This window comes from Dipodomys merriami, unplaced genomic scaffold (assembly GCF_024711535.1).
Source record: "Dipodomys merriami isolate MVZ:Mamm:240054 unplaced genomic scaffold, mDipMer1.0.p SCAF_70, whole genome shotgun sequence".
NCBI classification, from domain to species: domain Eukaryota; kingdom Metazoa; phylum Chordata; class Mammalia; order Rodentia; family Heteromyidae; genus Dipodomys; species Dipodomys merriami.
This window is the reverse complement of record NW_027206291.1, coordinates 2,796,729-2,822,863: the sequence shown is the minus strand read 5'-3', so window position 1 is coordinate 2,822,863 and position 26,135 is coordinate 2,796,729. Positions and strand designations below refer to the sequence as shown.

The 26,135-nt window shown below is 60.6% G+C and overlaps 3 protein-coding genes across 6 annotated transcripts in view; 2 read left to right on the top strand and 1 right to left on the bottom strand.

The window, feature by feature from the left end:
- Dpp9 (dipeptidyl peptidase 9) overlaps positions 1-3,430 on the top strand; it is a 32,124-nt gene extending 28,694 nt beyond the window's left edge. For 2 of the 3 annotated variants that reach the window (XM_070008416.1, XM_070008418.1), the window contains exons 18-20: positions 139-281; positions 1,932-2,043; positions 3,243-3,430. In XM_070008416.1, coding sequence (XP_069864517.1) covers positions 139-281; positions 1,932-2,043; positions 3,243-3,335 — 348 coding nt within the window. In that variant the 3' untranslated portion in view covers positions 3,336-3,430. Of the gene's footprint in view, positions 1-138; positions 282-1,931; positions 2,044-3,242 lie in introns of those variants that run through there. The other variant, XM_070008417.1, reaches the window with a different exon arrangement.
- Positions 3,431-5,580: 2,150 nt separating this feature from the next.
- Mydgf (myeloid derived growth factor) lies at positions 5,581-11,637 on the top strand. The gene is made up of 6 exons (XM_070007979.1): positions 5,581-5,769; positions 7,644-7,694; positions 9,315-9,376; positions 10,346-10,427; positions 10,543-10,615; positions 11,136-11,637. Exons 1-6 carry the CDS (start codon positions 5,596-5,598, stop codon positions 11,213-11,215), a joined length of 522 nt encoding a protein of 173 aa, XP_069864080.1. The 5' UTR covers positions 5,581-5,595; the 3' UTR covers positions 11,216-11,637.
- Positions 11,638-15,107: 3,470 nt separating this feature from the next.
- Positions 15,108-24,730, bottom strand: Tnfaip8l1 (TNF alpha induced protein 8 like 1). Of its 2 annotated transcripts, none has more exons than XM_070008088.1 (2): positions 24,641-24,730; positions 15,108-16,440 (listed from the first exon to the last, which is right to left on the bottom strand). In XM_070008088.1, the coding sequence occupies exon 2, from the start codon at positions 16,432-16,434 to the stop codon at positions 15,874-15,876; it is 561 nt and encodes a 186-aa protein (XP_069864189.1). In that variant the 5' UTR covers positions 16,435-16,440; positions 24,641-24,730; the 3' UTR covers positions 15,108-15,873. The 2 variants fall into 2 exon arrangements, with proteins under 2 accessions (XP_069864189.1, XP_069864190.1); XM_070008089.1 differs by having other exon boundaries at positions 15,108-16,479; positions 24,641-24,686.
- Between the last annotated feature and the right edge of the window lie 1,405 nt (positions 24,731-26,135).

Below are 26,135 nucleotides of genomic sequence, written 5' to 3'. Positions count from 1 at the left end.
CACAGCCCCACCCACCACGTGCATGCCCGCCCTCACCCTCCCCTCTGCCCGCCAGGGTGGCCTGGGAACCTTGCACAGGCCGGCTCTGGACCTGACGCCCGCCCCCCTCCCCTGCTCTTCTGCCCCTGTGTCCTCCAGGTGGCCATCGCGGGCGCCCCAGTCACAGTGTGGATGGCCTATGACACAGGGTACACGGAGCGCTACATGGATGTCCCCGAAAACAACCAGCAGGGCTACGAGGCGGGCTCTGTGGCCCTGCACGTGGAGAAGCTGCCCAACGAGTAAGACGCCTCCCCTCCCCATGGCCCCCCTGTGCCAACTACTTGCCTCATTTTGACTTGCTGGCACTTCCTGGCCCGTGGAAGAAGGAAAATTCTAGAATCCCTGCCACTTAACTGGCCTAGTCTTCCTGGTTTCTCAGAAGCAGTTGACCTGACCCCCAAGTGCAGTCCCCAGGGCTCGTGCCCAGCCGCAGGCAGCCTGTGGGCACTGGCGCTGTTCTGGGACGCAATCTGGGGGACAGCTTCTGGTCCCCAAACAGTTCAGATGCACTGTTTTCCTGTGCATTCCAAACTGGGGCTGAAAGGCTGCCTGGATCCCCTCCCTGAGACCACCCTGCGGTCCCAGCACTGCTCAAGCGAAGACAAACTGACAATTGCTTCTCTGGTGCAGCACTGTGGTGGTAGAATGTTCTAGAACATGTGGAATGTTCTGGAACAGGCATGCAAAGCGATCTGACAACATTGCAGGGGTACCCAGCACCACAGTGTACAGCTGAGAATGTCGCCTTTAGGTCTCTTTTTTTTTTGCCAGTCCTGGAGCTTGAACTCAGGGTCTGGGCGCTGTCCCTGAGCTTCTTTGCTCAAGGCTAGCACTCTACCACTTGAGCCATGGCACCACTTCTGGCTTTTTCTGTGTATCTGCTACTGTGGAATCCAAACCAGGGCTTCATGCTTGCTAGGCAAGCACTGTACCACTAAACCACATTCCCAGTCCTAGGTCCCTTAAGTAGATATCAATTTTGAAAAAAATAATAATAAAAATAAAAATTATCTGGTTGTGGGGCTGGGAAGTTGGCTCAGTGGTAGAGCGTTTGCCTTGCATGCCTGAGGCCCTGGGTTCTATTCCTCAGCACCACATAAGCAAAAAGAAAAAAGCCGGAGGTGGCGCTGTGGCTCAGGTGGTAGGGCGATAGCCTGGAGCTGAAGAGCTGAGGGACAGTGCTCAGGCCCAGAGTTCCGGCCCCACAACCGGACCAAAAAAAAAAAAAAATTATCTGGGCACCAGTGGTTCACATCTATAATCCTAGCTAGTTAGGAAGCTGAGGATCTCGGGTCAAAGCCAGCCTGGGCAGGAAAGTCCTTGAGACTCTTATCTTCAATTAACCACCAGAAAACCAGAAATGGCCCTGTGGCTCAAGCAGTAGAGTGCTTTCCTTAAGCTGAAGAGCTCAGGGACAGTGCCCAGGCCCAGAGTTCAAGCCCCACGACTACAAAAAATAATAATAATAATAAGTAATTGGACTGGGAGGGTGGCTTAGTGGTAGAGTGCTTGCCTCACATGCATGAAGCCTGGGTTCGATTCCTCAGCACCACATACACAGACAAAGCCAGAAGTGGCGCTGTGGCTGAAGTGGTAGAATGCTAGCCTTGAGCAAAAGAAGCTCAGGGACAGCGCCCAGGCACAGAGTTCAAGTCCCAGGACTAGCAAAAAATTAAATTAAAAATTAGCTTACAAAACTGAAGTGAAAAAGTCACGTGTCCGTCAACCCTGCCGCTCTTCTTGTGCTCAGTGGCCCAGGAGGGCAGTGTGGTTCTAGACCATTCCATCACCCAGAGTGCCAGGGAGCGGGGCCTTGCATGGCCCCTCTGCTGGCCGGAGCCGGGACCCTGACCGCCTTCCTGCCAGCCTCACCCACACTCATCTTCCAGGCCCAACCGGCTGCTCATCCTCCACGGCTTCCTCGATGAGAATGTGCACTTTTTCCACACCAACTTCCTCGTGTCCCAGCTCATCCGGGCGGGGAAGCCCTACCAGCTCCAGGTGAGCCCGCCTGCCCGCCCTCCCTCCCTCCCTCCCTCCCTCCCACCCTCCCACCTCCCAGCTGCTTCCCGCTCCCCAGCTCATGCAGAAATCTGCTCACACAAGGTCAGATGGCCACCACAGGGCAGCCCCCATACATCAGGGCTGGGCACATAGGTGGCACCCCGGCTGCAGCCCAGTGGGGGAGGGCATCGATCCAAACTGAACACAGACCTCTGTCTCTGCTGAGGGGTGTCCAAGAGGAAAGGAAGCATGGGAATGCTGGAGTGAGGACTGTAGGAGGGAGGAGCTTGAGGACTTCACACAGCTGAGCCAGGCCGGGCCTGATGTGGAGGAGGGGTTTCCTTGTGGGTGGAGCGTCCCTGGTTGGGGGCGGGGCCTCTTCAGTCAGGGGTCCTCTGACTAGAGGGCAGGGCCTTGAAGGGAGGTGGGGCTCCCCGATGGGCGGAACCACTGGGGCCTGTGCCTTGGCAGGCCCCGCCACACTGAGCAGGGAGGAGGATGGGGAAGAGCTGGTGGACCATCCCCCAGTGCCAGCAACCTTAGCAGATGTGAGGTGTGGAAGGGAGGGGGTCAGGAGGGGTCTCGTTACATAGGAGGGATGGGTGAATGGAGGCAAGCAGAAAGCAGGATGGCTCCCCACGTCACAGTTGGGTGGCCACGGCGGGCCTGAAATCCCGGGTGTTGGGAAACTGAGTGGGGTAGAAGCACCTGGCTTTGTAGGAGTCCTGGAAAGAGTGGGGCTGTCTTTACACTGTTCCAGCCCTGGGGAGCTGGGGACCCCCTCCCCCCCCCCCCCGAAACTGCTCTCACAGCTCAAGGCTGTTCAGGCCCCGTCTCCATCCAGCCCAGGACCAGGCCACCGGCTGGCCCAGATCGCAGGGACCAGGTTCTGTGGCGTGTGTGCCATATATCTCTATCCTTTCTTGGCCCCTTCAGAGGGTCAGGGGACCCAGAAAACAGCCTGGGGCCTGAAGCTGGGCATGAGGCCCTGTGGGAAATGGTGTGGCTGCAGACAGGGGCCCCCAGTGTCCAGCCAGGCTTTGTCACTGAGCAGGCCTGGAGCTTTCCTATGTGCCAGGCAGGCCACAGCCCAGCACGCAGACAGCCTGCTGCTGGTAGTGCTGGCGCTGATGGGAGCAGTGGCCTGTCAACCCAGCCCTCCCCCCTCCCCCCCCCCCGTGTCCCTGTCCCCACAGATCTACCCCAATGAGAGACACAGCATTCGCTGCCCCGAGTCGGGAGAGCACTATGAAGTCACACTGCTGTACTTTCTACAAGAGCACCTCTGAGCCCCCGCCTGGGAGCCCCCACCCCAGCCTTCACATCCTAGTGCAACCGGATGTCAGGAGGAACCGGGGAGGGGGGGCCCCCCACGTCCCCACAAGGTACCTCCTCTCACCACCCCGCTGGACAGCTGCGGCCACCCTGCAGCTGGCCGCCGCCTTCGCCCTGACGCCTTTCATCCTCTCGCTGGCGCTCCTGGCTTCGTGGCTGCTTCTCAATTGCCAGGACACAGTGACAGTGGCCAGCCTCCCCGAGGCTCTGCCTGGTGCCATCCCCTCCTTGTCCCCCGTTGTTGGGGAGGTGGGGCTCCCTCGTTCCCTCGCCTCCTCACCCCTGCTGGAAGGGCTGCAGCTCGGGCACCTTCGCCAAAAGACCCTTGGAGGAGCTGGGGCTGGGAAGCCAGCCACCAGAGGCCCGGGCACCCCCGTGTGTGGCTCTCCAGGGCCTCTCGGTCCCCTGGCCCCGCCAAACCACCGTCCCTAGCACAGAAGCATGCAGTGCCTGTCCTCCCCGCCAGCTCCCACTTCATTGTCGTGTTGTGTCTTAGGGGGCATTTTAAATAATTATTTAAAGACAGAAAGCAAAGGGTGTCCCTAAATCCAGACTTGGGGTCCACCACTGGGCCAGTGGTGTTCCAGCCCAGCACCTGGAAGCCCCCAGTGCCCAAAGCAGAATGCAGAGAGAGTGAAGCAGGTGGGGGGGGGGGGAAGGGGGGAAATAGGGGAATCACAGCAGGTACACAGTGTGGCTTCACCCCACCGGCCCCTCCCCACCCAGCCATCCAGCCCCGTGTGTGTGTGCAAGCGTGCGTGTGTGCATGCGTGTGTGTGTTTGCAAGCGTGCGTGTGTGCATATGTGTGTGTGTGTGTGTGTGTGTGTGTGTGTCTGCCTGGCCCTGTGCCTGCCCTGGAGTCTGGGGGTTGAACCTCCCCCACCTCAGGGTCATCCCCCCCTCCCCTTCCTGACCCTCCCTGCCAAGAGTTTGGGCATAAAGAAGGAAAAAAGAAAGCTTAAAAAAAAAAACCCAGAACCCCTCTACATATTATGGAAAGAAAATATTTTTGTCATTCTTATTCTTTTATAATTATGTGTGTAAGAAGTAGACTCATTAAACGATTCCAGATGGAAATATGGCCACTTACCTGGGGTCCTTCTAAGACCTGGGGATGCTCTGAGTGGGAGGGGGTCTGGGGGGCCTGAGCACAAGGTGTCGCTGACAGGTGGTCTCCACAGGGCCTGGAGCTGCCCTGGCATAGATGGGGCAGGTACGCCAAAGACACAGCTGGAAGCTTCCTACCCAGCTTGCCTGGCCAAGGAGGAAACAAAAGGGTCATCAGCTGAAGAATCTCATGGGCTCCTCTCCATAACATAACCGTTTTTGGCCAGCACTCCCTCCCAGATCTCTTTTTGTAGCCCAGAACCTGACTGAGGACCCTATGGTGAGTCCTACTGTCTCCACCTTCTGTGGAGGTGGCAGGGTCATGTGACACTTTCCCAGAGGACTGCCAGCTCTTGTGCAGGAACACCCCCTTGCAGGTCACAATTAGACATTTAGACAATTATACAATCAAGACATCCTCACAGCCTTCTGTGCGTGTTATGCAAATCCTCTACACTAAGCCAAACACCAGCCCACACCATGAGAAAAATTGGGTTTTTGTTACATTGATCAGAAGAAAAACTTTATATACATATTATAAACATATAATTTTATTCTAAGGTGATGTACAGAGGGGTTACAGTTACATAAATTAGATAAAGAATACATTTCTTTTGTTGTTGTTGGTTGTGGGGCGTGAACTCTGGGCCTGGGCGCTGTCCCTCAGCTCTTCAGCTCAAGGCGAGCGCTCTACCACTTGAGCCACAGCGCCACTTCCAGCTTTTTCTCCTTATGTGGTGCTGAGGAATCGAACCCAGGGCCTCACGCATGCACGGCAAGCGCTCTACCCCTGAGCCACCTTCCCAGCCCACTAGATCAATTTGACATGCAATGAGTCCACACACACACACACCAGCCGCCGCAATTAAAAGTCATTTTCCTCGCTCCCCAACTACCAATCAGAAGAGGTGTGTGACGGTCACGTGACAGTACAAACCCCGCCCACAACACGAAGACCAAGCTGCGGGAGGGGCGTGGCTTAGGGGAGGGGCGGTGCTTATAGGTCACGTGGGTGGACAGACTGTGACGTGGCGTGCGACCGACGCCCCACGTGTCCCTCGCCGCGCCCCGTCCGCCCGCCGGCCCCGGGAGGCCCCACTCCCAAGATGGCGGCGCCCAGCGGAAGCCGCGGCGCTGGCGGCGCGGCCTGGTGGGCTGCGCTGCTCCTGGCGGCCGTGGCTCTGAGACCGACGGGGGCCGTGTCCGAACCCACGACCGTGGCGTTTGACGTGCGGCCCGGCGGCGTCCAGCACTCGTTCTCCCAGAACGTGGGTCCCGGGGTAGGTGCGGTCGGAGGTCGGCGGGGCGGGGCGGGGCCCGACGGGGGTCACGGGCCGCAGGGGGCGGCGCGGCGCGCGGGCCTGCGGGGCGGGGCGGGGCGGGGGGCCTGGGCGCCGTCAGGCACCCGTCACCGGCCAGCTGTCACTCACCCGGCGCGGCGGGCCCGGGGTGGGGGGCCCGGCGTGGGGGGCCCGGGGTGGCGGGCCCGGGGTGGGGGGCCCGGGGTGGGGGGCCCGGGGTGGGGGGCCCGGGGTGGCGGGCCCGGGGTGGGGGGCCCGGGGTGGGGGGCCCGGCGTGGCGGGCCCGGGGTGGGGGGCCCGGGGTGGCGGCCCCGGGGTGGCGGCCCCGGGGTGGGGGGCCCGGCGTGGCGGCCCCGGGGTGGCGGGCCCGGGGTGGGGGGCCCGGGGTGGGGGGCCCGGCGTGGCGGGCCCGGGGTGGGGGGCCCGGGGTGGGGGGCCCGGGGTGGAGGGCCCGGGGTGGCGGCCCCGGGGTGGGGGGCCCGGGGTGGGGGGCCCGGGGTGGGGGGCCCGGCGTGGCGGGCCCGGGGTGGGGGGCCCGGGGTGGGGGGCCCGGGGTGGGGGGCCCGGCGTGGCGGGCCCGGGGTGGGGGGCCCGGGGTGGGGGGCCCGGGGTGGAGGGCCCGGGGTGGCGGCCCCGGGGTGGGGGGCCCGGGGTGGGGGGCCCGGGGTGGCGGCCCCGGGGTGGCGGCCCCGGGGTGGGGGGCCTGGGGACCAGCCGGGCCCCGGGGTGGCGGGCCCGGGGTGGCGGGCCCGGGGTGGGGGGCCCGGCGTGGCGGGCCCGGGGTGGCGGGCCCGGGGTGGGGGGCCCGGGAACCAGCCGGGCCCAGGCCGCCGTGGGAGCACGCTCCGCAGGCACAGCTTGCCATGTCCAAGCGGAGATCTGAGCCGATCGTGGGTGCCCAGCCACCCCGTGCAGAAGAGCCCAGGAGACTACATCCCTCCAGCCCCTCTCCAGTCAGCCAGCAAAAAGCTGGGAGTGGAGCAGCTGGGAGTCAAGTGGCAGCGCACCAGCCTTGAGAGGAAAAACCCCAGGGACAGCACCCAGGCCCTGAGTACAAAAAGAAGAAGAAGAAAAAGACACAACTTGCAAACCAGGCCCCGGTGCCTCTAATTCTAGCTACTCTGGAGGCTGAGATCTGAGGATCGAGGTTCAAAGCCAGCCCGGGCAGGAAAGTCCTTGAGACTCTCATCTCCAGTTAACTACCAGAAAACCGGAAGTGGTGCTGTGGCTCAAATGGTGGAGCGCTAGCCTTGAGCTGAAGAGCTCAGGGTCAGCGCCCAGGCCCTGAGTTCAAGGCCCAAGACTAGACAAAAAAAGGAGCATAGGCCGGGCACCATGTCTCACGCCTGTCATCCTAGCTACTCTGGAGGCTGAGATCTGAGGATCGCAGTTCAAAGCCAGCCCGGGCAGGAAAGTCTGTGATAAACCACTCAGAAAACCAGAAGTGGCGCTGTGGCTCAAGTGGTAGCTACGCACTTGCCTTGAGCTGAAGAGCTGAGGGACAGCGCCCAGGCCCAGGCCTCATGACAGACCCCCCCCCCCAAAAAAAAGGATACAATTTGTCGGGCTTAATTATGTCCATTGCTTAGGCAACCCATACAGATCAGGCAGTAGAAGCTCAGAAGGTTTCCCCTCATCCCGCCCCTGCCACTCACAGTGCCTGTGTCTAGCAGGAGTGGAGGAGGTTGGCCACTTGGCCGCTCCGATTGTTCGGCTCCTATAGAGGAAAGGAGGTTGGCAGGGTATAGCAGGCCTCAAAGGCCAGAGGGAACTTCCTGTCCATCCGTGATTGTGGGCACCCAGAGACCAGCAGTTAGCTCCTACCAAACTCTTTTCTGCCTTCTCTTCTCCAGGACAAGTTCACCTGCACATTCACCTACGCTTCTCAAGGAGGGACCAATGAGGTAAGTCATTCAAAACCCCACCTTGACTGTCCAGGGGACAGTGGAGTTGGGCCTCAGCTTTCACACTTTGAGCTGTTCTTGCCTGGCTAATAAAAAGAGCCTGCTGCCGGGTGCTGGTGGCTCATGCCTCTAATCCTAACTGCTCAGGAGGGTGAGATCTGGAGGATTAAACTTCAAAGTCTGCCTAGTCAATTAACCAGCAAAAAGCCAAACTGGAGGCGTGACTACAATGGTAGCACACCAACTGTGAGCAAGAAAGTGGAGTGTGAGTGTGAGGCCCTCAGTTCAAGCCCTGATACTACACATACACACACACACACACAAAATACCCATTATAATCTCAGGGTTCTGCCTGGCACTGGCGGCTCACGCTTGTCATCCTAGCTACTCAGGAAGCTGAGATCTGAAGATCGCAGTTCAAAGCCAGCCCAGGCAAGAAAGTCTGTGAGACTCTTATCTCCAATGAACCACCAGAAAACCGGAAGTGGCGCTGTGGCTTAAGTGATAGAGCACTCGTCTTGAGCTGAAGAGCTTAGGGACAGTGCCCAGGCCCAGAGTCCCCAGTAGCTAAAGTCCCAGTTCCCTGGCCACTCTGACACTCTGGGAAGCGTGAACACTTGTTCTTGCTGTTGATAGGATTCAGGCCTTTTCATTAGGAGGGCTGAGGTCATGTTTTCCTCTGGGCTGTTCTCTCCTCCATGAAGGAATCAATGACATGGCCGATATTTGTACAATAGAATATTACTCAGCCAGGAACAGGACAAGGCTGTGACCCATGCCACCACATAGAAAGACCCTGGGATCACCTTGTTGAATGAGAGAAGCAGACACCAAAGGCCCCACAAATGTGTGCCTCCATTGATAGGAAACTTCCAGAACAGGAGGATCCAGGCCCAGGAAGGAGACTGAGGCTGGGGAGGGAACAGGTGACTGCTCATGAGGAGACAGGGTCTCTTGGACAACATTGAGGATGCCTGAAATTCCAGCACAAGGGGGGCTGAGGCAGGAGGAGGCGGAGTTCCAGGCCATCACCCTAGGTTACTTATTTGATTCATCTTGGAGAACCCCTAAAGAAACCATCCTGCCATATTAAACAGGAGGTGGGCTGGGGGGGAGGGGGAGGGACTGAAATCTGTTTTGTTGCTGAGAGGCCTGGGAGCTGGAGCTAGGGGGGTGGGGAGGGGTTCCTGGGGACCTGCCTGGTGCCCCACGCAGAGCCGCTGAGGCCATGGTAAGTGCTGAGCGCTGGCGCGCTGGGTGTGGCGCTGGCGCGCGGGGCGGGGCGCTGGCTGTGGCTGTGTGTGACGCGCACTCCGCCCGCCTCCAGCCCGCCTCCAGCGCGGGGAGCAGCGGTGTTCGTCCCTCTGAGCCTGCCTGGCCACCTTTTCCCATCTCACAGCTGGACGGGGCCAGCTCCAGGGAGAAGTGGCACGTGTCGTGAGAAGGGTGGGCAGTGGGTGATCCCCCCCCCCAACCCACCACAGCCACCAAGAGGACACGGGAGGGTGAGCGCGTGGCGGGCCAGGCGTAAGCAGACGCTGGCCGGCCCCTGGTCACGCGCTCTGTGGACTGGGAGGTGCGGGTAGAGCCTGGCTGACTGCGCCCGTCCTCCCCCCGCAGCAGTGGCAGATGAGCCTGGGCACCAGCGAGGACCACCAGCACGTCACCTGCACCATCTGGAGGTGAGCCGCCCTGGCACCCACGCCCGCCGCTGCCGCTGCAGGCGTTGCCCACTGTGCGGCCAGCGCTGCCCGCAGGCAGGAAGGAGCGGACGGGACCCAGCTCCTGGAGCGCAGGCCCGGGGCGGGAGGAGGGCCTGAGGCCCACCGCGGTGAAGCTGGGGAGAAGAGCCTGGGCACCGCGACTAGGGAAGGAGATGTGCGGTAAGGGGAGCGCCATCTTCCCCCCGGGGTCTCCAGGACACCAGAGGGCTTCTGTGGCAAGTATTTGAACTTTTCAAAAATGTGAAATTCAGCCTTCTAAAACAAATAGGTAATTGGAGGTGGACTCCTGTCATCCTGGCTATTTGGGAGACAGAGATTGGTAGGATCCTAGTTCAAGACCAGCCCCAGGAAGAAAAGTCAGACCCCCTTCTCAACCAATAGCTAGCTGGGCACCCCTCATACCAGCTGCATGGAGCTTGTGATCCAGAGGATCGAGGTTCCAGACCAGCCTAGGCTGGACAGAAAAGCTGGGCCGCGTGGCTCCTCCCTGCCTGTCATCCCAGCCATCACAGGAAGCACAAATAGCGTGACTGCCTTCCCGCCGGCCCAGAACAGCCTAACCGCGAACGGCCAGTGCAGAGAGGGCTGGAGGTGGTGGAGCCCCTGCCCATCGAGTCTGAGGCCCTGGGTTCCAGCCCGGGGGCCGCCCCTCCGGGAGTGGAGCTCAGGGCACACACCAGGCCCTGGCCACCGTCCCCAGAGAGAGAACTACACAAAAAGATTGTTCCAGAACATGCCTCCGCCTCAGAAGCAGGCCCATCCTCATGGGCAGTCGCCCTTCGTCACTGGCACCGCCCGCCGGCCCTGATGTCCTCGGTGGCCCTGGCGTGGGGCCCAGTGCAGGCGCCGGGGGTGTGGCCCGGGGCGGGCCGATGGGGCGTGGTCATGACGGGGCGGGGCCTGCTGACCCCGCCTTCCCTCCCGCAGGCCGCAGGGCAAGTCCTACCTGTACTTCACCCAGTTCCAGGCCGAGGTGCGCGGCGCAGAGATCGAGTACGCCATGGCCTACGTGAGTGCCGGGGACGGGGGGAGGGGGAGGCGGGGACCCTGCGTTCCCCCCACTGAGCCCCGGGAGCGGGCGCAGAGCCGCATGTGTCCTCCAGTGACGGCTCCCATTCTTGCAGTCGAAAGCAGCATTTGAGCGGGAGAACGACGTCCCCCTGAAAAGTGAGGAGTTCCAGGTGACCAGGACGGCAGGTGGGTGACGATCGGGTCGAGGTGGGGGGCAGAGCTGGGCCCCTAGGCCTCGCTGGGTGCGCTCGCTCTCTCCCTCCTTCTCTCTCTCTTTTGATGCCAGTCCTGGGGCTTGAACTCAGGGCCCGGACACTCCCTGAGCTCGTTTTTGCCCAAGGCTAGCGCTCTACTGCTTGAGCCACAACTCCCATTTCCGGCTTTTTTTTTTTTTTGGCGATAAGCGTCTCAGGGACTTCCCTGCTCCTGAATGTAACTCTATCCAAAACGATGACTAAAGCAGAGAAGAGGCTGGCGGCGTGGTCCAAGTGGTAGAGCATCTGCTTCCCACACACCAAGCCCCAGGTCCCAACCCAAAGGAGGAAAAAAAAAGGGCCACTGGCTCACCCTGACCCTGCGTGGCTCCCGCGCGGCCCCCCTGCCTCTTGGTCTCCCATTCCCCATTTGCTTCCCCCCCCCCCATCCCAGCCCCCAACCCCGGTGGCTCCCAGACCCGGCCTGACCTTGTGCTGTCCCCCCTCTCCAGTGGCTCACAGGCCTGGAGCCTTCAAAGCTGAGCTGTCCAAGCTGGTGATCGTCGCCAAGGCCACCCACAGCGAGCTGTGACTGGCACCCACGGGGCGGCCTTGCCCCCTCCCCACCGAAGAGCCCCGGCCCACAGGGTGCTGGCGACCCACTGCTGTCTGGGGCCATGCACAAGGCACAGATCGGTGTTTGCACGGAGCCCCGCCCTCCTGGCCTGGCTCAACTCCACAGGACCGCAGCCCGCCTGGCTCCGGTGACCCAGACACCTCCCGGCGGAGCGTGGAGCGTTTCCTCGCATGCACGGTCAGCTGGCCCTGGACAGCACCCTTGAACCCTCAGTGGAGGGCCTGGGACCTCCTTTCAGACCAGCCTCGAAGACAGAATGTTTTGATATTTAAATAAATGGAAAGCCGGCTGCCAGGGGGCTCGCGCCTGTCATCCTAGCTACTCAGGAGGCTGAGATCTGAGGATTGGGGTTCAAAGCCAGCCCGGGCACAAAAGTCCAGGAGACTCTTCTCTCTAGTAAACCATCAGAAAACTGGAAGTGGTGCTGTGGCTCAAGTGGTAGAGCGCTAGCCTTGAGCTGAAGAGCTGAGGGACAGCGCCCAGGCCCAGAGTTCAAGACCCATGACCAACAAATATAAATAAATAAATGGAAAACCAGAGCACCACCCTGCGCTCCTAGGGTGTTTGGGGGTGGGGGAGGGCTGAGGATGACAGCCCCTCCCCTGGGCTGGGGGCGGGCCAGCCAGCCTGCTGTCCCTACCGTGGTTGGTTGGTTGTTAGGTTGGGAAGTGTGAGCTGTAAGGACGATGGCTGTTGAGTCGGTGCAGAGCTTGATCCAGCCTGACCTGCAGCCCACAGCCTGGGGACCACAGCATCCCCGGGCCGTCCTGCCCGCCGCCCCTCGGCCCCTCCACAGGCAGCCACCGGCTCGCTTTCCAGACCATCCTCAGTGGGTCCTGGGGGCCCAGAAGTTTTCCCACCAGGGACTAGAGGGGACACTGGTCCTGCAGGCGCTCAGGGCCCAAACCAGTTGTTCCACACCCCGCCTAGACCGGCCAGCTTTGGAGTCCCAGCACCACAGCCTCTGGTGTCTAGGTCCACCCCAGTGCTGGTCCCTGAGGCTCCACGGGGTCCCAGACATGAGCTTGGGGACAGGCCTAGGGCCCCAGGGGGGTGCTCACCAGAGACATACCCAAGCAACTTTCAGGTAAACTGAGCCAGCACAGTCTCTGCCACTCTGTCATTCTACCAAGTCGTCGCCCAGCAGAAACAGCTGGTCACCCAGCCACACGGTGACTCAAGCACGGTCTTCACGTAAAGGCACAGTCAGGTGCCACGGTTCACACTCAGGAGGCTGAGGTAAGGACACAGAATCCCAGGCCAGCCCGTGCCACACGGTGAGACCCTGTTGCCTCTGATCCTAGCCAATCAAGAGGCCGAGATCTGAGAATCAAGGTTCAAAGTCAGCCTAGACAGGAAAGTCTGTGAGACTCTTAACGAACCACCAAAAAGCCAGAAGTGGAGCTGTGGTGCCAATGGTAGAGCACTAGCCTTGAGTGCAAAAGCTCAGGGTAAGTGTCCGGGCCCTGAGTTCAAGCCCCAGGACTGGCACTAAACTACTTAATGCAATGCAAGTGCTCTGGAGGGTGAGGGCGTCAGCTGTAGGCCCTGCGATTTCTCAGTGCAGGGGACGCAGAATGGTCCCAGAATGCCTTGCAGAGCTCCTTTTGTTCTAACTGAATGTCAGGTTTATTTATTTAGGTTCTTTGGTGGTGGTGGTTGTGGCTTGAACTCTGGGTCTGGACACTGTTCTTCAGCTCTTCAGCTCAAGGCCGGTACTCTACCACTTGAGCCACAGCGCCACTTCTGTTTTCTGGTGTTTTATTGGAGATAAGAGTCTCATAGATGGGCTGGGAAGGTGACTCAGTGGTAGAACACTTGCCTTGCATGCATGAAGCCCTGGGTTCAATTCCTCAGCACCACATAAGCAAAAAGAAAAAAGCTGGAAGTGGCGCTGTGGCTCAAGTGGTAGAGCGCTAGCCTTGAGCTGAAGAGCTGAGGGACAGCGCCCAGGCCCAGAGTTCAGGCCCCACGACCAGACCCCCCCCAAAAAAATGCTCAGAAAATGGAAGTGGGGGGCTGGGCAGGTGGCTCAGTGGTAGAGCGCTTGCCTTGCATGCCTGAGGCCCTGGGTTCGATTCCTCAACACCACATAAGCCAAAAGAAAAAAGCTGGAAGTGGCGCTGTGGCTCAAGTGGTAGAGCGCTAGCCTTGAGCTGAAGAGCTGAGGGATAGCGCCCAGGCCCAGAGTTCAGGCCCCACGACTGGATCCCTCCCTCCCCCCCCCCAAAAAAAAAGAGTCTCATGGAGTTTCCTGCCCGGGTTGGCGTTGAACTGCAGTCCTCAGATCTCAGCCTCCTGAGTAGCTAGGATTACAGGCGTGAGCCACCAGTGCCCAGCTTATTTAGTTTTATTTTAGTCTTTTGCTAGACTTTGGGCTTGAACTCAGGGCCTGGGCACTGTCCCTGGGCTCCTTTTGCTCAAGGCTAGCGTTCTACCACTTGAACCACAGCGCCACTTCTGACTTTTTCTCTGATTAATTGGAAATAGAATCTTAAGGACTTTCCTGCCTGGGCTGGCTTTGAACCATGATCCTCAGATCTCAGCCTCCTGAGCAGCTAAGATTACACCAGCCCCTGGCTTTCAGATTTATTAAGAAAGGAAAAGTTATGATTGACTAGGGATCAGAGAGTTCTAGCCCAGCTCAGCCATGGCTTGGGATGGGGGGAGTGGGACATCGGGACCCTGGGGGACACTTTTCCTGCAGAGCTTGAGTTGGAAGGACAGTAGAGGCAGGAGCCTGCCAGCAGCTCCTGCGAGGCCCACCAGGGGGCAGCGCAGGCCGGGCAGCCCCAGCCCGCTCAGTGCCATTGCCACAGGCTTAGTGTTGGCAGTTCCTCAAACTTGCAAGAAGACGGCCAAATCCACTTAGTCGGCCTCCCGTTAGTGGCCTTTGCCCTAAGTAGACTGCACCCCAAATAACCCTCCTGACCTGCAGCGTGGCTGAGCGGCATGCCCCAAGGGCACCCTTGCCTTTGGTCCTGAAGGGGGGGGAGAATCTTGGGTGTCTTTCTGGGTTTTTTACCCATGCTCTTTTTGCTCAAGGCTAGTGCTCTACCACTTGAGCCACAGCTCTATTTCCAGCTTTTTTTCGGGGGGGGAGGAGATTTATTGGGGGTAAGAGTCTCATGGGCTTTCCTGCAAGGGCTGGCTTTGAACCCTGGTCCTCAGATCTCAGCCTCCTGGGTAGCTAGGATGACAGGCGTGAGCCACCAAATGCCTGGCTTGGGGTGTCTTTTTTTTTTTGGCTGGTCATGGGGCTTGAACTCTGGGCCTGGGCGCTGCCCCTCAGCTCTTCAGCTCAAGGCCGGCGTTCTACCACTTGAGCCACAGCACCCCTTCCGGCTTTTTCTGCTTATGTGGTGCAGAGGAGTCGAACCCAGGGCTTCATGCATGCGAGGCAAGCGCTCTACCGCTGAGCCGCCTTCCCAGCCCCTCCCAAAGCAATCATTGTGGGTTTGTGGTGGGTTTTCTTTCCTTGTGCAGAGCCTGCACCTCCCACTTGTTAGGCAGCTGCTCCCCCTCGGGCCCCCACACCCGGCCCATCTGGCATTAAAACAGCATGGGTGAGCCAGGTGCCGTGGCTCAAACCTGCAATTCCAGCTACCCAGGAGGGAGACACTGGCAGGATCGTAATCCTAGCCCAACCTCGCTAAAAAGCTAGTGAGCCTCATTTCAGCCAGCACGCTGGGCATGGCAGCGCGGGCCTGACATCTCACTATGTGGGGGTTCTAGGGAGGAAGATCAAGGTCCAGCCCTGGGCAGAAACTGTGAAATAAAACTAGAGGGGCTGGGGTGCGCCACTCAGACCACAGAGCGTCTGCTTAACAAACCCAAACCCAACACGGCCAAGAAGGACTTTTTCCCCCCAAAGGTGCAGTTATAATTCCAGGGACGCACACACCTCAGGGGGCTGTGGCGTCTCCTGTCACTGGCACTGTGGGTGACCGTGGCGGAGCCCACCACCCCCCGAGTCCCAACTTCCCATTTCCAGGCAAGTCGGGGAACCCTTGCCAAGGGGCCGCACCCCCTCTCCCAGTGTCCCGCAGGGGGCTCATTCATCCATTCCCTGAGGTGGGCGGGGACAGAGCCCCCACAAAGTGAAGACCTCAGAACATCAGGCTGACTCTAGCTCCGTGCTGGAGGCTGAGGCTGAGGCCGAGGCTGGAGGTGGAGGCCGGGTCTTCCTCAGTCTCTACTCGTGGAGGCCAGTCTCTCAGTGCGCATGTGTGCGTCCAACATTCCCCCGGCGTAAAGACTCAGGTCAAGGCTGGATCGGGGTAGGGGGGCCCAACAGCGGGTAGGGTGGCCAGGCCTGTCACCCCAGCCCTTGCTTAATGGGGGACAGGGGGGATAGTGACCTCCATCTGGGGCCAGCCTGGGCTCCCTAGCATGTATCTCTGGCTCAAAGATGGGTCAGGGAGGGTTGGAGGGGAGGTGCTGGGTGCTGAGTCGAGGTGCTGGGTGCTGAGTCGAGGTGCTGGGTGCTGAGTCGAGGTGCTGGGTGCTGAGTCGAGGTGCTGGGTGCTGAGTCGAGGTGCTGGGTGCTGAGTCGAGGTGCTGGGTGCTGAGTCGCAGGCCGGGAGGACAGGGGGCCCGGGGGGGGGCGGAGTTCAGATGCTGTCGGTGTCCAGCATGCGGCCCAGCCCGTCGCAGATGCGCTGCAGGTGGGAGCAGTAGGGCTCGGCCGGCCCGTACAGCGCCGCCAGGAAGTCCCCGTTGGCAAAGTGGCCGAACACGTGGTTGATGCGGCCGTGGGACTTGGCGGTGAGGTGGGGCCCGGTGGCCTGGTGCAAGAGGTCTCGGCACTCCAGCAGCCCGGCGGCCAGCACGCGGCGGTCGAAGGTGAAGGCCACCTGCTGGAAGCTGACGGCCGTCATGGCCAGGCTGCGCGCGCGCCGCCGGAAGTGGCCGAGCTGGGCCAACTGCTCCGCGCCCAGCTGGCCGGCCCGCAGCACCACCGCCACCTTCACCGCCACCTTCACCAGGTCCTTCAGCACCCGCTGCGCCTCCTTGCGGCTGCGCGTGAACTCCTTGGTGGCCCGGTACAGCTCGTCCAGCACCTGCGTGCTGGTGTCGTCCGCAAACACGGCCACCATGGCCTTGGAGGACATCTTGCTCAGGACCTTCTTCTGCGCCTTCAGGGCCAGGCTCTGCGTGCTGAACGTGTCCATGGCGGCCTGCGGACAGACGGATGGACGGACAGACGGGGCTGATGTCTGAGGAATGAATGGGGAAGTGTGTAGGGCGTCTGCTGCCCACCCCACACCCACGGAATCCTGGCTGAGTGGACCGGGTTCCTGTCCCTCTGTGAGTCTAGCCTGCTGTTCCTGCCCCCCCCCCCCCGTCCGATCCCACAGCTCCTGAGTTCTAGGCCCTGGACGGTGGCTGGGATGGGGAGGAGGTAATTATGGTGACTTGTGTCCCCAGCCTCCCGGCCCCTAAAGGGATCCACAAGACTCTCCTGAGAGCCGAGCGCTGGTGGCTCACGCCTGTCATCCCAGCTGCTCAGGAGGCTGAGATCTGAGGATCTCCAGTCGAGGCCAGCCTGGGCAAGAAAGTCCATGAGACTCCTATCTCCCATGAACCACCAGAAAACCGGAAGTGGCGCTGTGGCTCAAGTGGTAGAGCGCTGGCCTTGAGCTGAAGAGCTGAGGGACAGTGCCCAGGCCCAGAGTTCAAGCCCCATGACAGACCCAAAAAAAGCTGGAAGTGGAGCTGTGGTTCAAGTGGTAGAACACCCACCTTGAGCAACGAAAACTCAGAGACAGCACCTAGGCCCTGAGTTTGAGACAGGACCAGCACAAAATAATAAGGAGGCCCAGGCCCAGTAGGGCAGGGGTCGGGAGACATCACAGCCCACTCAGACCCCAGCCCAGGCAGCCAGAACAGTAGGGCCCTGTGGGACCCTCACCCCAGGAGCCCCACAAAAAGCCCATCTGTGTGCAAGCTGAGACCTAGGGAGGAGCCCCAGCCCCCCCCTTCCCTCAAAAATCAGGATGAAGTGGATGGGCTTCCGTGCCACCACCCAGCTACTGGACCCTGCTGTCCACAGGCCAGAGACACGCCAGTTCCTCCACAACCCAAAAGCTCAGAGAGGCCCAGCCACTTCCCCAAGGCCACACAGCAATACACTGCTGGTCTCCTTGGTGCTTCTGAGGGGCCTTGAGCCTCTGGGTGGGGAGATGGGGGAGCCGCACACTCTTCCCTGTGACAAGAAAACCAAGCTCACTCTTGAGGGCCCACTACCAGCCCTGCCTCAGTTTCCCCAGCTGTGAAATAGGAATAGACAACTCAGTTCTGGGGCAGAAGGCCATGACAACTTCAGTATCCTCCACATGACAACTTCAGGATGGTCCCCTGGTATTCCCCTTTCGATGCCATCCTGCCCGTTTCTAGAACATTCTACCCCATCTCTTCAGCCCAGTTGTTGAATGCCTGAGAGCCCATGTGCAGCCAGAGGAACCCAGAGAGATCCCCACCCCACCCCCACAGGCCTTGGACCCAGCCTCCTGGATTACAGATGAGCCAGGAGGGGAAGATAGCTGTGCATCTCAGAGGCTGTGCGTCCTTGGGCAGAGCTCCGTGCCTCTCTGGGCTGGGACACTGCACACGTTGGCTCAGAAAAGAGTGGGCCTGTTGACAGACTTTGGAGATGCCGCAGGAAAGGGGAGGGGGGCGGGCAGCGCGGCCTCCTCGCTCCCAGCCCAGAGGCCTGGCCACACCTGGGGCGGCCAGCCGCCCCGCTCCCCTTCCCTTCCTATCCCGGAGCCCATTGTTCTGCCAGAAACTCCCCCAGGGACCAGGCCTGGACCAAAATAAACCCCGGCCTTCCTTCCTGCCGGGAGGCACTACAGACACCCGGGTCCCTGCTCCGGCCCGGGGGGACCCAGGCCCACACCGACCCAAACGAGTCAGTCAACACGCAGTTCTAGAGCACCAGCTGTACACCAGGCGCCCGGGGTCACCGCGATGACCACAGAGACAGGCCCCTGACCTCAGAGCCGCCGGCCCGAGCGCCACGCTGGCCTGGGGCAGCCGCGCGCTGGTCTGCATCATCCCCGCCCCAAAACCAAAACCAAACAAGCTCACGCCTGTCATCCCAGCTACGCAGGAGGCTGAGATAGGAGGATCGCGGTTCAAAGCCAGCCCGGGCAGGAAGGTCCGTGAGACTCTTATCTCCAATGAACCACCAGAAAACCAGAAGTGGCGCTGTGGCTCAAGTGGTAGAGCGCTCGCCTTGAGGGAAAAAGCTCAGGACAGCGCCCAGGCCCTGAGTTCAAGCCCCACCACCAACCCAGGGGGAAAAAAAACAACACAAAAACACAACCAGATGAAGGGACGGCCAGGCCTGATCACCACACAGCCAGGACACGGCAGTGACACACTCGACAGCCCCGGGGGGGGGGGGGCTGGGGGGGGGCGGGGGGGGGCAAGGCGCTCAGGCAGCAGCTGCTAGGAACCACCCGGAACAGATGGAGCCAGAGACAGGAAGTGGGCTGGTCAGGCGCTGGCAGGGGCGGGAGGCTGCTTACGGGGACTGCTAAGGTGGCTGGAAAGTTCTGGAAGTACAACACAATGTGTGAATCATACCATTGTGCACCGTAAAACAGTGAATGTTTAAATTTTCATTTGGGGGGGGCTGGTTTGAACCTCAGGGCCTGGGGGCGCCGTCTCTGAGCGGCTTTTGCTCAAGGGTGGCGCTCTACCACTTGAGCCACCGCTCCACTTACAGCTGTGTGTGTGTGTGTGTGTGTGTGTGTGTGTGTGTGTGTGTGTGTGTGTGTGATTAATTAGAGGAGTTTCACAGACAGCTCTGCCCAGGCTGGCTTCGAACCTCCATCCTCAGATCTCAGCTCCCTGAGGAGTTGGGGTTACAGGCGTACATCACCAGCACCCAGCTGTAATAGTGAATTTCATAGTCTGTGAATTGTCCCTCTGAGCTGAGCATTCCCAACCTAGGCCTCTCTTCCTCTATATTTCATAACTCACTGAAAGGATGGGAAGGAAATCTGAGGAATTAAAAGTATCAGGATTTGGGCTGGGCGCCGGGGGCTCCCGCCTGTCATCTAGCCGCGGGGAAGGTCAAAGCCAAGGCAGGGGAGGTCAGAAAGGCCTCTCTGCAGAGTAAACTGGGGTTATGAGTTGCAGGGGAGAGGGAGGCCGGCCTGTGCAAAGGTCCTGAGGCAGGGACACGTCAGGTATGTAGGAGACTGTAGCCCCTTCCATCCACCGGCCCGAGATCTCCCCACCCTGACCCCAGAGCCGCCCCAAGCCCCAGGGCACAGCTTTTCCATCTCTAAAATCGACATGCAGCCAGCGCCAACGGGGCTCTGCCCACCCCTAGCCCTGCCCCCACCCCCACATTCTACCTTAGGTCTGAGCCATGGGGCTGCCCTCTGCCAAACCCCACTTCATCATTTGCACTCTGAACTCTGCCCCTACCCCCCCTGTTGGATACTCTCAACAAAACCGGCCATGAACGAACGGATCCTGACTCGCACAAGGCCAAGGTCCGAGGCCGGGCTGTCTCTCTGGGCCTCCCCTGAGTCAGGGAGCGCGGGGGGGTGGGGGGGTGGGGGGGTGCCCTGTGAGGGAGCCCTGCTTGCACCTGCTTCTCTAAAATACCTCCCAGGCCCACCTGTCCCTGAGTCACCCGAGCCTCCCTTCCCCTGCCTTCCTGTCCAGCTCCAGGAGCCTCCTGGCTGATTTTGTAATACAGTCGGCCTCAGGGCCTTTGAATGTCTGAGCCTGTGTGCCTGCCCGGGCGCTCTGGACCTTTGTCCTGTTTGGTGGTGGCCCCAGCCTCTCCACCAAACCATTTGTTAGACAAACATGAGGAAACGAGACCATCATCCTGCCGGGGGCTGTGGGACACCAGGCCAGGCCAGGCCCACAGCTGGCGCTCAGTAAGTACCGCATGGCTGAATGCTACCTGGGGTGGGGGGCGGGATTCTGGCCCAGCACCAGTGGCTCACACCTGTCATCCTCACTACTCAGGAGGCTGAGATCTGGGGATCTCAGTTTGAAGTCAGCCCATACAGGAAAGACCCTGAGACTCCTTCCTCTCCAATGAACCACAAAAAGCCGGAAGTGGTGCTGTGGCCCAAGTGGTAGAGCACCAGCCTTGAGCAAAAGAAGCTCAGGGACAGTGCCCAGGTGCCCTGAGTTCAAGCCCCAGGACTGTCATGGATGCACAAAGTCTGGCCAGGTGTAATCTCAGCTTGTGGGCAGTGGGGAAGGGGGGGGGGGGAGGGAAGGTTGGAAATAGAGTCTGGTGCTCTAATACTTGAGCCACGCCTGTAGTACAGCTTTTTATTTGTGAGTTATCTGGAGGTGATAGTCTTGCAGACTTTCCTGCCCGGGCTGGCCTCAAACCTGGATCCTCTGAATCTCAGCCTCCGCTGAGCAGCTAGGATGACAGGCAGGAGTGATCCACCTCCCAGTTCTGTAGCTTCATTTTGTCTTATTTATTTATTTGTGTTGCAGGACTGGGGATGGATGCAGCCCAGGATGTCATCATCCTCGCTGCACAAGCACTGAGGTATTTATTTTTGGTCTGGTCGTGGGGCCTGAACTCTGGGCCTGGGCGCTGTCCCTCAGCTCTTCAGCTCAAGGCTAGCACTCTACCACTTGAGCCACAGCGCCACTTCCGGCTTTTTTCTTTTTGCTTATGTGGTGCTGAGGAATCGAACCCAGGGCCTCAGGCATGCAAGGCAAGCGCTCTACCATTGAGCCACCTTCCCAGCCTGGGCTCCCCTCTTTTATTTACACATAAGCCCCCTCACGGGTGCACCCCTGAGGTGCATGCGCGGTCACTTCTCCTAGGGCTTTGTGGGAGGGACCCGATGGCAAAATTCCCAAAAACACAGCCGGGTCTCTCGTGAGCTGGCTCCGGCCCATGAATTCTTCATGTCCCACACGAAGAGCATCAATAATTGATGGCCAGAGCCGGGGGCTCCCTGGCTGGGCACACAGCCCGGCCCCGTGGTGTCCCAACGCGGCCTCCGCCTCTGCCCCACAGCCTTGCGGAGCCCTGGGGGGGGGGACACACACAATGCCACCACAGTACCGCCCCCCACCACAGGCTCCTGCTGCACCCACTCTCTCCCCCCACTGCGCAGGCCCGGCCAGCTGGTGCTGCTGGCTCCCGGACAAAGGGGGGGTGCACCGAGGGTTCTCCAACAGGGTTCACCAGAGCCCTCACCCCAAAATGGCGGGGGGGGGCCTAGCCACCTGGAGGGGTGCACATGGAGCCACTCCATTGGCTCACGTCTGTTATCCCAGCAACTCAGGAAGCTGAGATCTGAGGATCCCAGTTCAAAGCCAGCCAGAGAAGGAAAAGTGCCTAAGACTCTTATCTCCAAGGAACCCAGCAAAAAAAAGCCAGAAGTGGAGTTGTGGCCCAAGTGGTAGAGAGCCAGCCTTGCATTAAAAATAATAATAATGGGGCTGGGAAGGTGGCTCAGTGGTAGAGCGCTTGCCTTGCATGCTCGAGGCCCTGGGTTCGATTCCTCAGCACCACATAAGCAAAAAAAAAAAAAAAAGCTGGAAGTGGCGCTGTGGTTCAAGAGGTAGAGTGCTAGCCTTGAGCTGAAGAGCTGAGAGACAGTGCCCAGGCCCAGAGTTCAGGCCCCACGACTGGACCCCCCAAAAATAATAATAATAATAATAAAAGCTCAAGGGCAGTACTCAGGCCCTGAGTTCAAGCCCCAGCCTTGGAAGAAAATGGAAGGTGTGTGGGAGCCCCAGGCCCTGCGGGCCACAGACCCCAGTGCCCTTGCACCAGCTTGACTTCCTGCAGGTGCTGATTACTGAATGAATAAACCAGCAGCCAGCGCCAGGACAGGATGTCAGAGACCTCAGCCAAGGTCCAAGGTCCCGCCGTGGAGGCTGAGTCCCACACACAGATGTGCCAAGGCCCACGCCAGCCCCCACCCTGCGTGGAGGGGCTTGCGCTCAGCAGCTCCCAGCTCTGGCCCTTCCCAGAACACAGACACACAAGGGAAGCGGACGGCCAGGTTCAGCAGCTTCACCTCCACAGCCTCAGGGCCTGATTCTCTTCACAGACAAGCAAAACGGGCTGTTGTTACTGAGGGGGAAACTGAGTCAGGGTCCATACACAGCCTTGAGTTTTGGTTTTGGTTTTGGTTTTGCCAGTCCTGAAGCTTGAACTCAGGGCCTGGGTACTGTCCCTGAGCTTCTTTTGCTCAAGGCTGGTGCTCTACCACTTGAGCCACAGCACCACTTCCAGTTTTCTAGTGGTCTATTGGAGATAAGAATCTCATGGCCGCCGGGCGCTGGTGGCTCACGCCTGTAATCCTAGCTACTCAGAAGGCTGAGATCTGAGGATCGCGGTTCAAAGCCAGCCCGGGCAGGAGAGACCGTGAGACTCCTATCTCCAATAAACCACCAGAAAACCGGAAATGGCGCTGTAGCTCAAGTGGTAGAGCGCTCGCCTTGAGCTGAAGAGCTGAGGGACAGCGCCCAGGCCCAGAGTTCAAGCCCCACGACTGACAAAAAAAAAAAAAAAAAAAAAAGAATCTCATGGCCTTTCCTGCCCGGGCTGGCTTTGAATGGTGATCCTCAGATCTCAGCCTCCTGAGTAACTAGGATGACAGGTGTGAGCTACCAGCACCCGGCTGGCTTTTCCTATGTGTGTGGTGCTGAAGAACTGAACCCAGGGCTTCATGCATGCTAGGCAAGCACTCTACCACTAAGCCATCTTCCCAGCCCCAAGCCTAGAGATTTGGAACCAGCCCTTATTCCAGAGTTCTCTTCCCCTCTTTGCAAGTTTGGAGTTCAAATCTCCCCTTCCCCACAGGCTACCCTGCAGGGAAGATGCCTGAGGAGCCCTTTTTGGGACCAAGGCCCCCCAACCACAAACTCTTCAAGGTTAGAGACACACAGAAGCCCCCAACCAGGTTCTTTCCCAGCCCTTCCTTAGGGGACCTCAGCAAGGGAAACTGAGGTCGGAGGGAGGGGGGGGCTCTGCCTTCTCCCTGGCCTATCAGCACCCAGGACTCCACCTGGGCTCCATCTCCGGGTAGTGCCGTTTCCATGACAACATCTGGAGGTGTGATCCGCCTCCCTCCCCCCCCTCGCTGGGATCTTGTGGATCCATTTCCCAGACAAAGCCACCCCCCCTCCCCATATTCAATGTCCCTGAGGCTCAGGGCTACTCAAGGCCACAACAAGCCATGGAGTCCCCCCCCCCCCGCCTGCTTGGGGGTGCAGCCGTCATCCACCACCAGGGGCTCCGGCCTCTCCACAGCCCTGGCCAGAGGAGCACCTCCAGGTATGGCCCACCCCATCTCTTTGTCCCTGGTTTCCATAGGTACCGCGTCCCCCTGGCATTGTCCCCAGCCCAGTCCCTCCCCCCTCTGGGCCCCTCCCAGCGGCCAGGCCCAAGCGGGCACTTCCTGGGCCCCGGCCCAGCAAGTCAACTTGTTATGTTTTAAAGTTGGCGCCTGTGTGAACCTGTCCTGCTGGTCTCGGGCAAAGGCCCTGAGGCTGCACCAGGCCTGGGGAGTGGCTGGAGAGGTGGCTCATGCAGGGACCATCCTCCCAGGGTCTCCCTCAAACCCAGGCAGTCACGGCCCCCTTACCCCATTTCACACATGGGGGAAATCGAGGCCCACACGAAAGGAGTTGCTTGTGTAAAGTGCCACCACAGCTCCAGGGCCAGGTTTGTCCCCCATGTTGTCACTGCCCCCACCAGAGCTCAGGAAGTGACCTGGGAGTCCGGTTTATAGCTGGCGCGTCCCCTCCTCCCTCGTTCCCCCCCTTCCCCTCTTCCTCTTTCCACCCTCACCCCCCCCCCCCATGTAGAATCCAGAAAGTCAGCAGATTCCCCACCCTGCCTCTGTCTACGTCTCCTTGGCCAAACCGCTGGCCTCTTGGCTGGCTCAGTTCACCCTTCCTGGGAAATGGGGCCAGCGAGGGACCCAACAGAGGCCAGGAGGGGACAGCCCTGGGGCTGGGCTACCTACCAATTACCTTGGCGGCGCCAGTCCCATCCATCCCTGGTAAAACTGAGGCCTCGGGGAGCGGGCTGGGGACCCTCTGGGTCCTACTCAGCCATATTCTTGGCTCCCAACACCTAAAATTTGGCCCAGCCTCAAGCCACCTGCTCTATGAAAGGGGCAGAGTCCATGAGAGTTCTCCCAGAGGGTGGCCAGTGGTCCCAGGGCAGGGCTCCAAGCCAGTGCAGGTGGGCAGTCCACACCCAATCTTTCCCCCTTCAACCCCCACAACCAGTGACAGACCGGGAAACTGATGCAGGAGCATGGGCAGGCAATGGGAAGGGGCTCAGGGAGGGGCCCGGGGGGGGGGTGAGGGCCACAAGAAAGCCAGGTGGGCTCCATCTCTCTCTCTCACCTGCTCCTGGGTCCGTCCGGGCGTCTGACCGTCGTGGATCCGTCCAGCTGTCTGCTAGGGGTCCGGGGCTTGTGCCGGAGCAACAGGACCGACGCCCGGGGCAGGGACACTGGGCGGGGCGGCCGGCGAGTCCCCGCCCCCTCGCAACCACGCCCATTCGAAACCACACCCACCGGCTCCAAAGTCTAGGAGGGAGGGCGGGCCCATCGCACGGAAGTAGCCAATGGCAGCGCGGGCGCTGTACGAAGCTGCCAATGGTGTGGCGGGGGCGGAGCTGAGGGCGGGTCTCGGGACAGGGCAGGGCGGCCGGCGGGGGATTCCTCCGGAATTGTGGACTGACCGGATGCGGGGGCGCGGCGAGGCGAGGGGCGCAGGCCGGGGAAGCGAGAGGAGGAGATACCGAAGAAGACCAGGGCCGGGGAAGGCAGACCCTGGCAGAAAGAGACCCGCGAGCCCAAAGGAAGCAAGCCACCTCCCGGGACTCAGTTTACCGGCTGGGTGGAAGGAGTTTGTCCCGAGGGCCTTGGGGAACCTCTCTGGTCTGATCCACCGGGAGCCCCGGGACGAGGACAGGGGCTGAGCCTGATCCAGGGTTTGGGGGGTTGGAGATGAATCTTTGGGGAGCTGTTTCGGGCAGGTCGTGCTGGGCTTAGAGACAAGGCCAAGGACTCCGCTATTCCCGCTTCGATCTCCGTGGGAACAGGGGGGTCAGGCAGGGGCAGCAGGTGGACGGGGCGCGGGGCCAGCTGGTTCCCCCCCCCAGCGGAAACAGCTGTGCGTCCTGGGAACTGGGCTTGGGGTTGGCTCCCAGCTCCCCTGAGCCCTGTATCCGCCTGCTGTCCAGCCTGGCCTGGGGGGTGGGAGGGATACCGACTCAGAGAGGGCCCTGGGTGGGAGGGACACACAGCGCCCGGCTGTCCCCTCCAGAGACGTCCAGGCAGACCCTGGCCCGGACCTTACGTGGCAAGAATCAATATGAGGACCCCAATATGGAGGGAGAAACTGAGGCCCAGAGTCGGGGACTCACCCCAGGCCATGCAGGCCCAAGGGGCAGAGCCAGGGTTGCAGCTAGGGGGTGGTCGGGGGGTTCACCCTCAGCCTCTCCCTCTGGACAGCCTGGTCCCCGAGTCCTCTGCGCCTTTTAGGTTTGGGGGCGCCGATTCCCCGGGCGCCCGGCAGGGGGCGCGCGCTGCACACGGCGCGGGCGCTCTGGGAAAGCATCTTCGCGACGGGCGGGGTCCTCAGGCCGACCTGCCAGCGACCCCGCACCCCGAGACTGGGCTTTGCACCCCCACAACGCCGTGATCCCGAGAGAGCCGCCCCGTCTCGGGGCCTCTGCCTCGCAGTGGGGCCGTGTCTGGGGGTTCTGGAGGGGTGGGGGTGGGGATCTCCGTTCCTGGGAGCCCCTTCTCCCCTGCGTGGCTGCGTGCCCGCATCCGGGGGTCCCAGCCGACCGCTGGCGTGTGGGAGAGGGGTGCGTGGCTGAGGGAGTGGG

Excerpts from the sequence above, each read along its gene's own strand:
- Mydgf (XM_070007979.1), top strand. The coding sequence starts at position 5,596 with ATGGCGGCGCCCAGCGGAAGCCGCGGCGCTGGCGGCGCGGCCTGGTGG. Across the intron at positions 10,428-10,542 it reads TCGAGTACGCCATGGCCTAC|TCGAAAGCAGCATTTGAGCG; the intron begins GTGAGTGCCGGG and ends CCATTCTTGCAG. Across the intron at positions 10,616-11,135 it reads CCAGGTGACCAGGACGGCAG|TGGCTCACAGGCCTGGAGCC; the intron begins GTGGGTGACGAT and ends CCCCCTCTCCAG.
- Tnfaip8l1 (XM_070008088.1), bottom strand. The coding sequence starts at position 16,434 with ATGGACACGTTCAGCACGCAGAGCCTGGCCCTGAAGGCGCAGAAGAAG.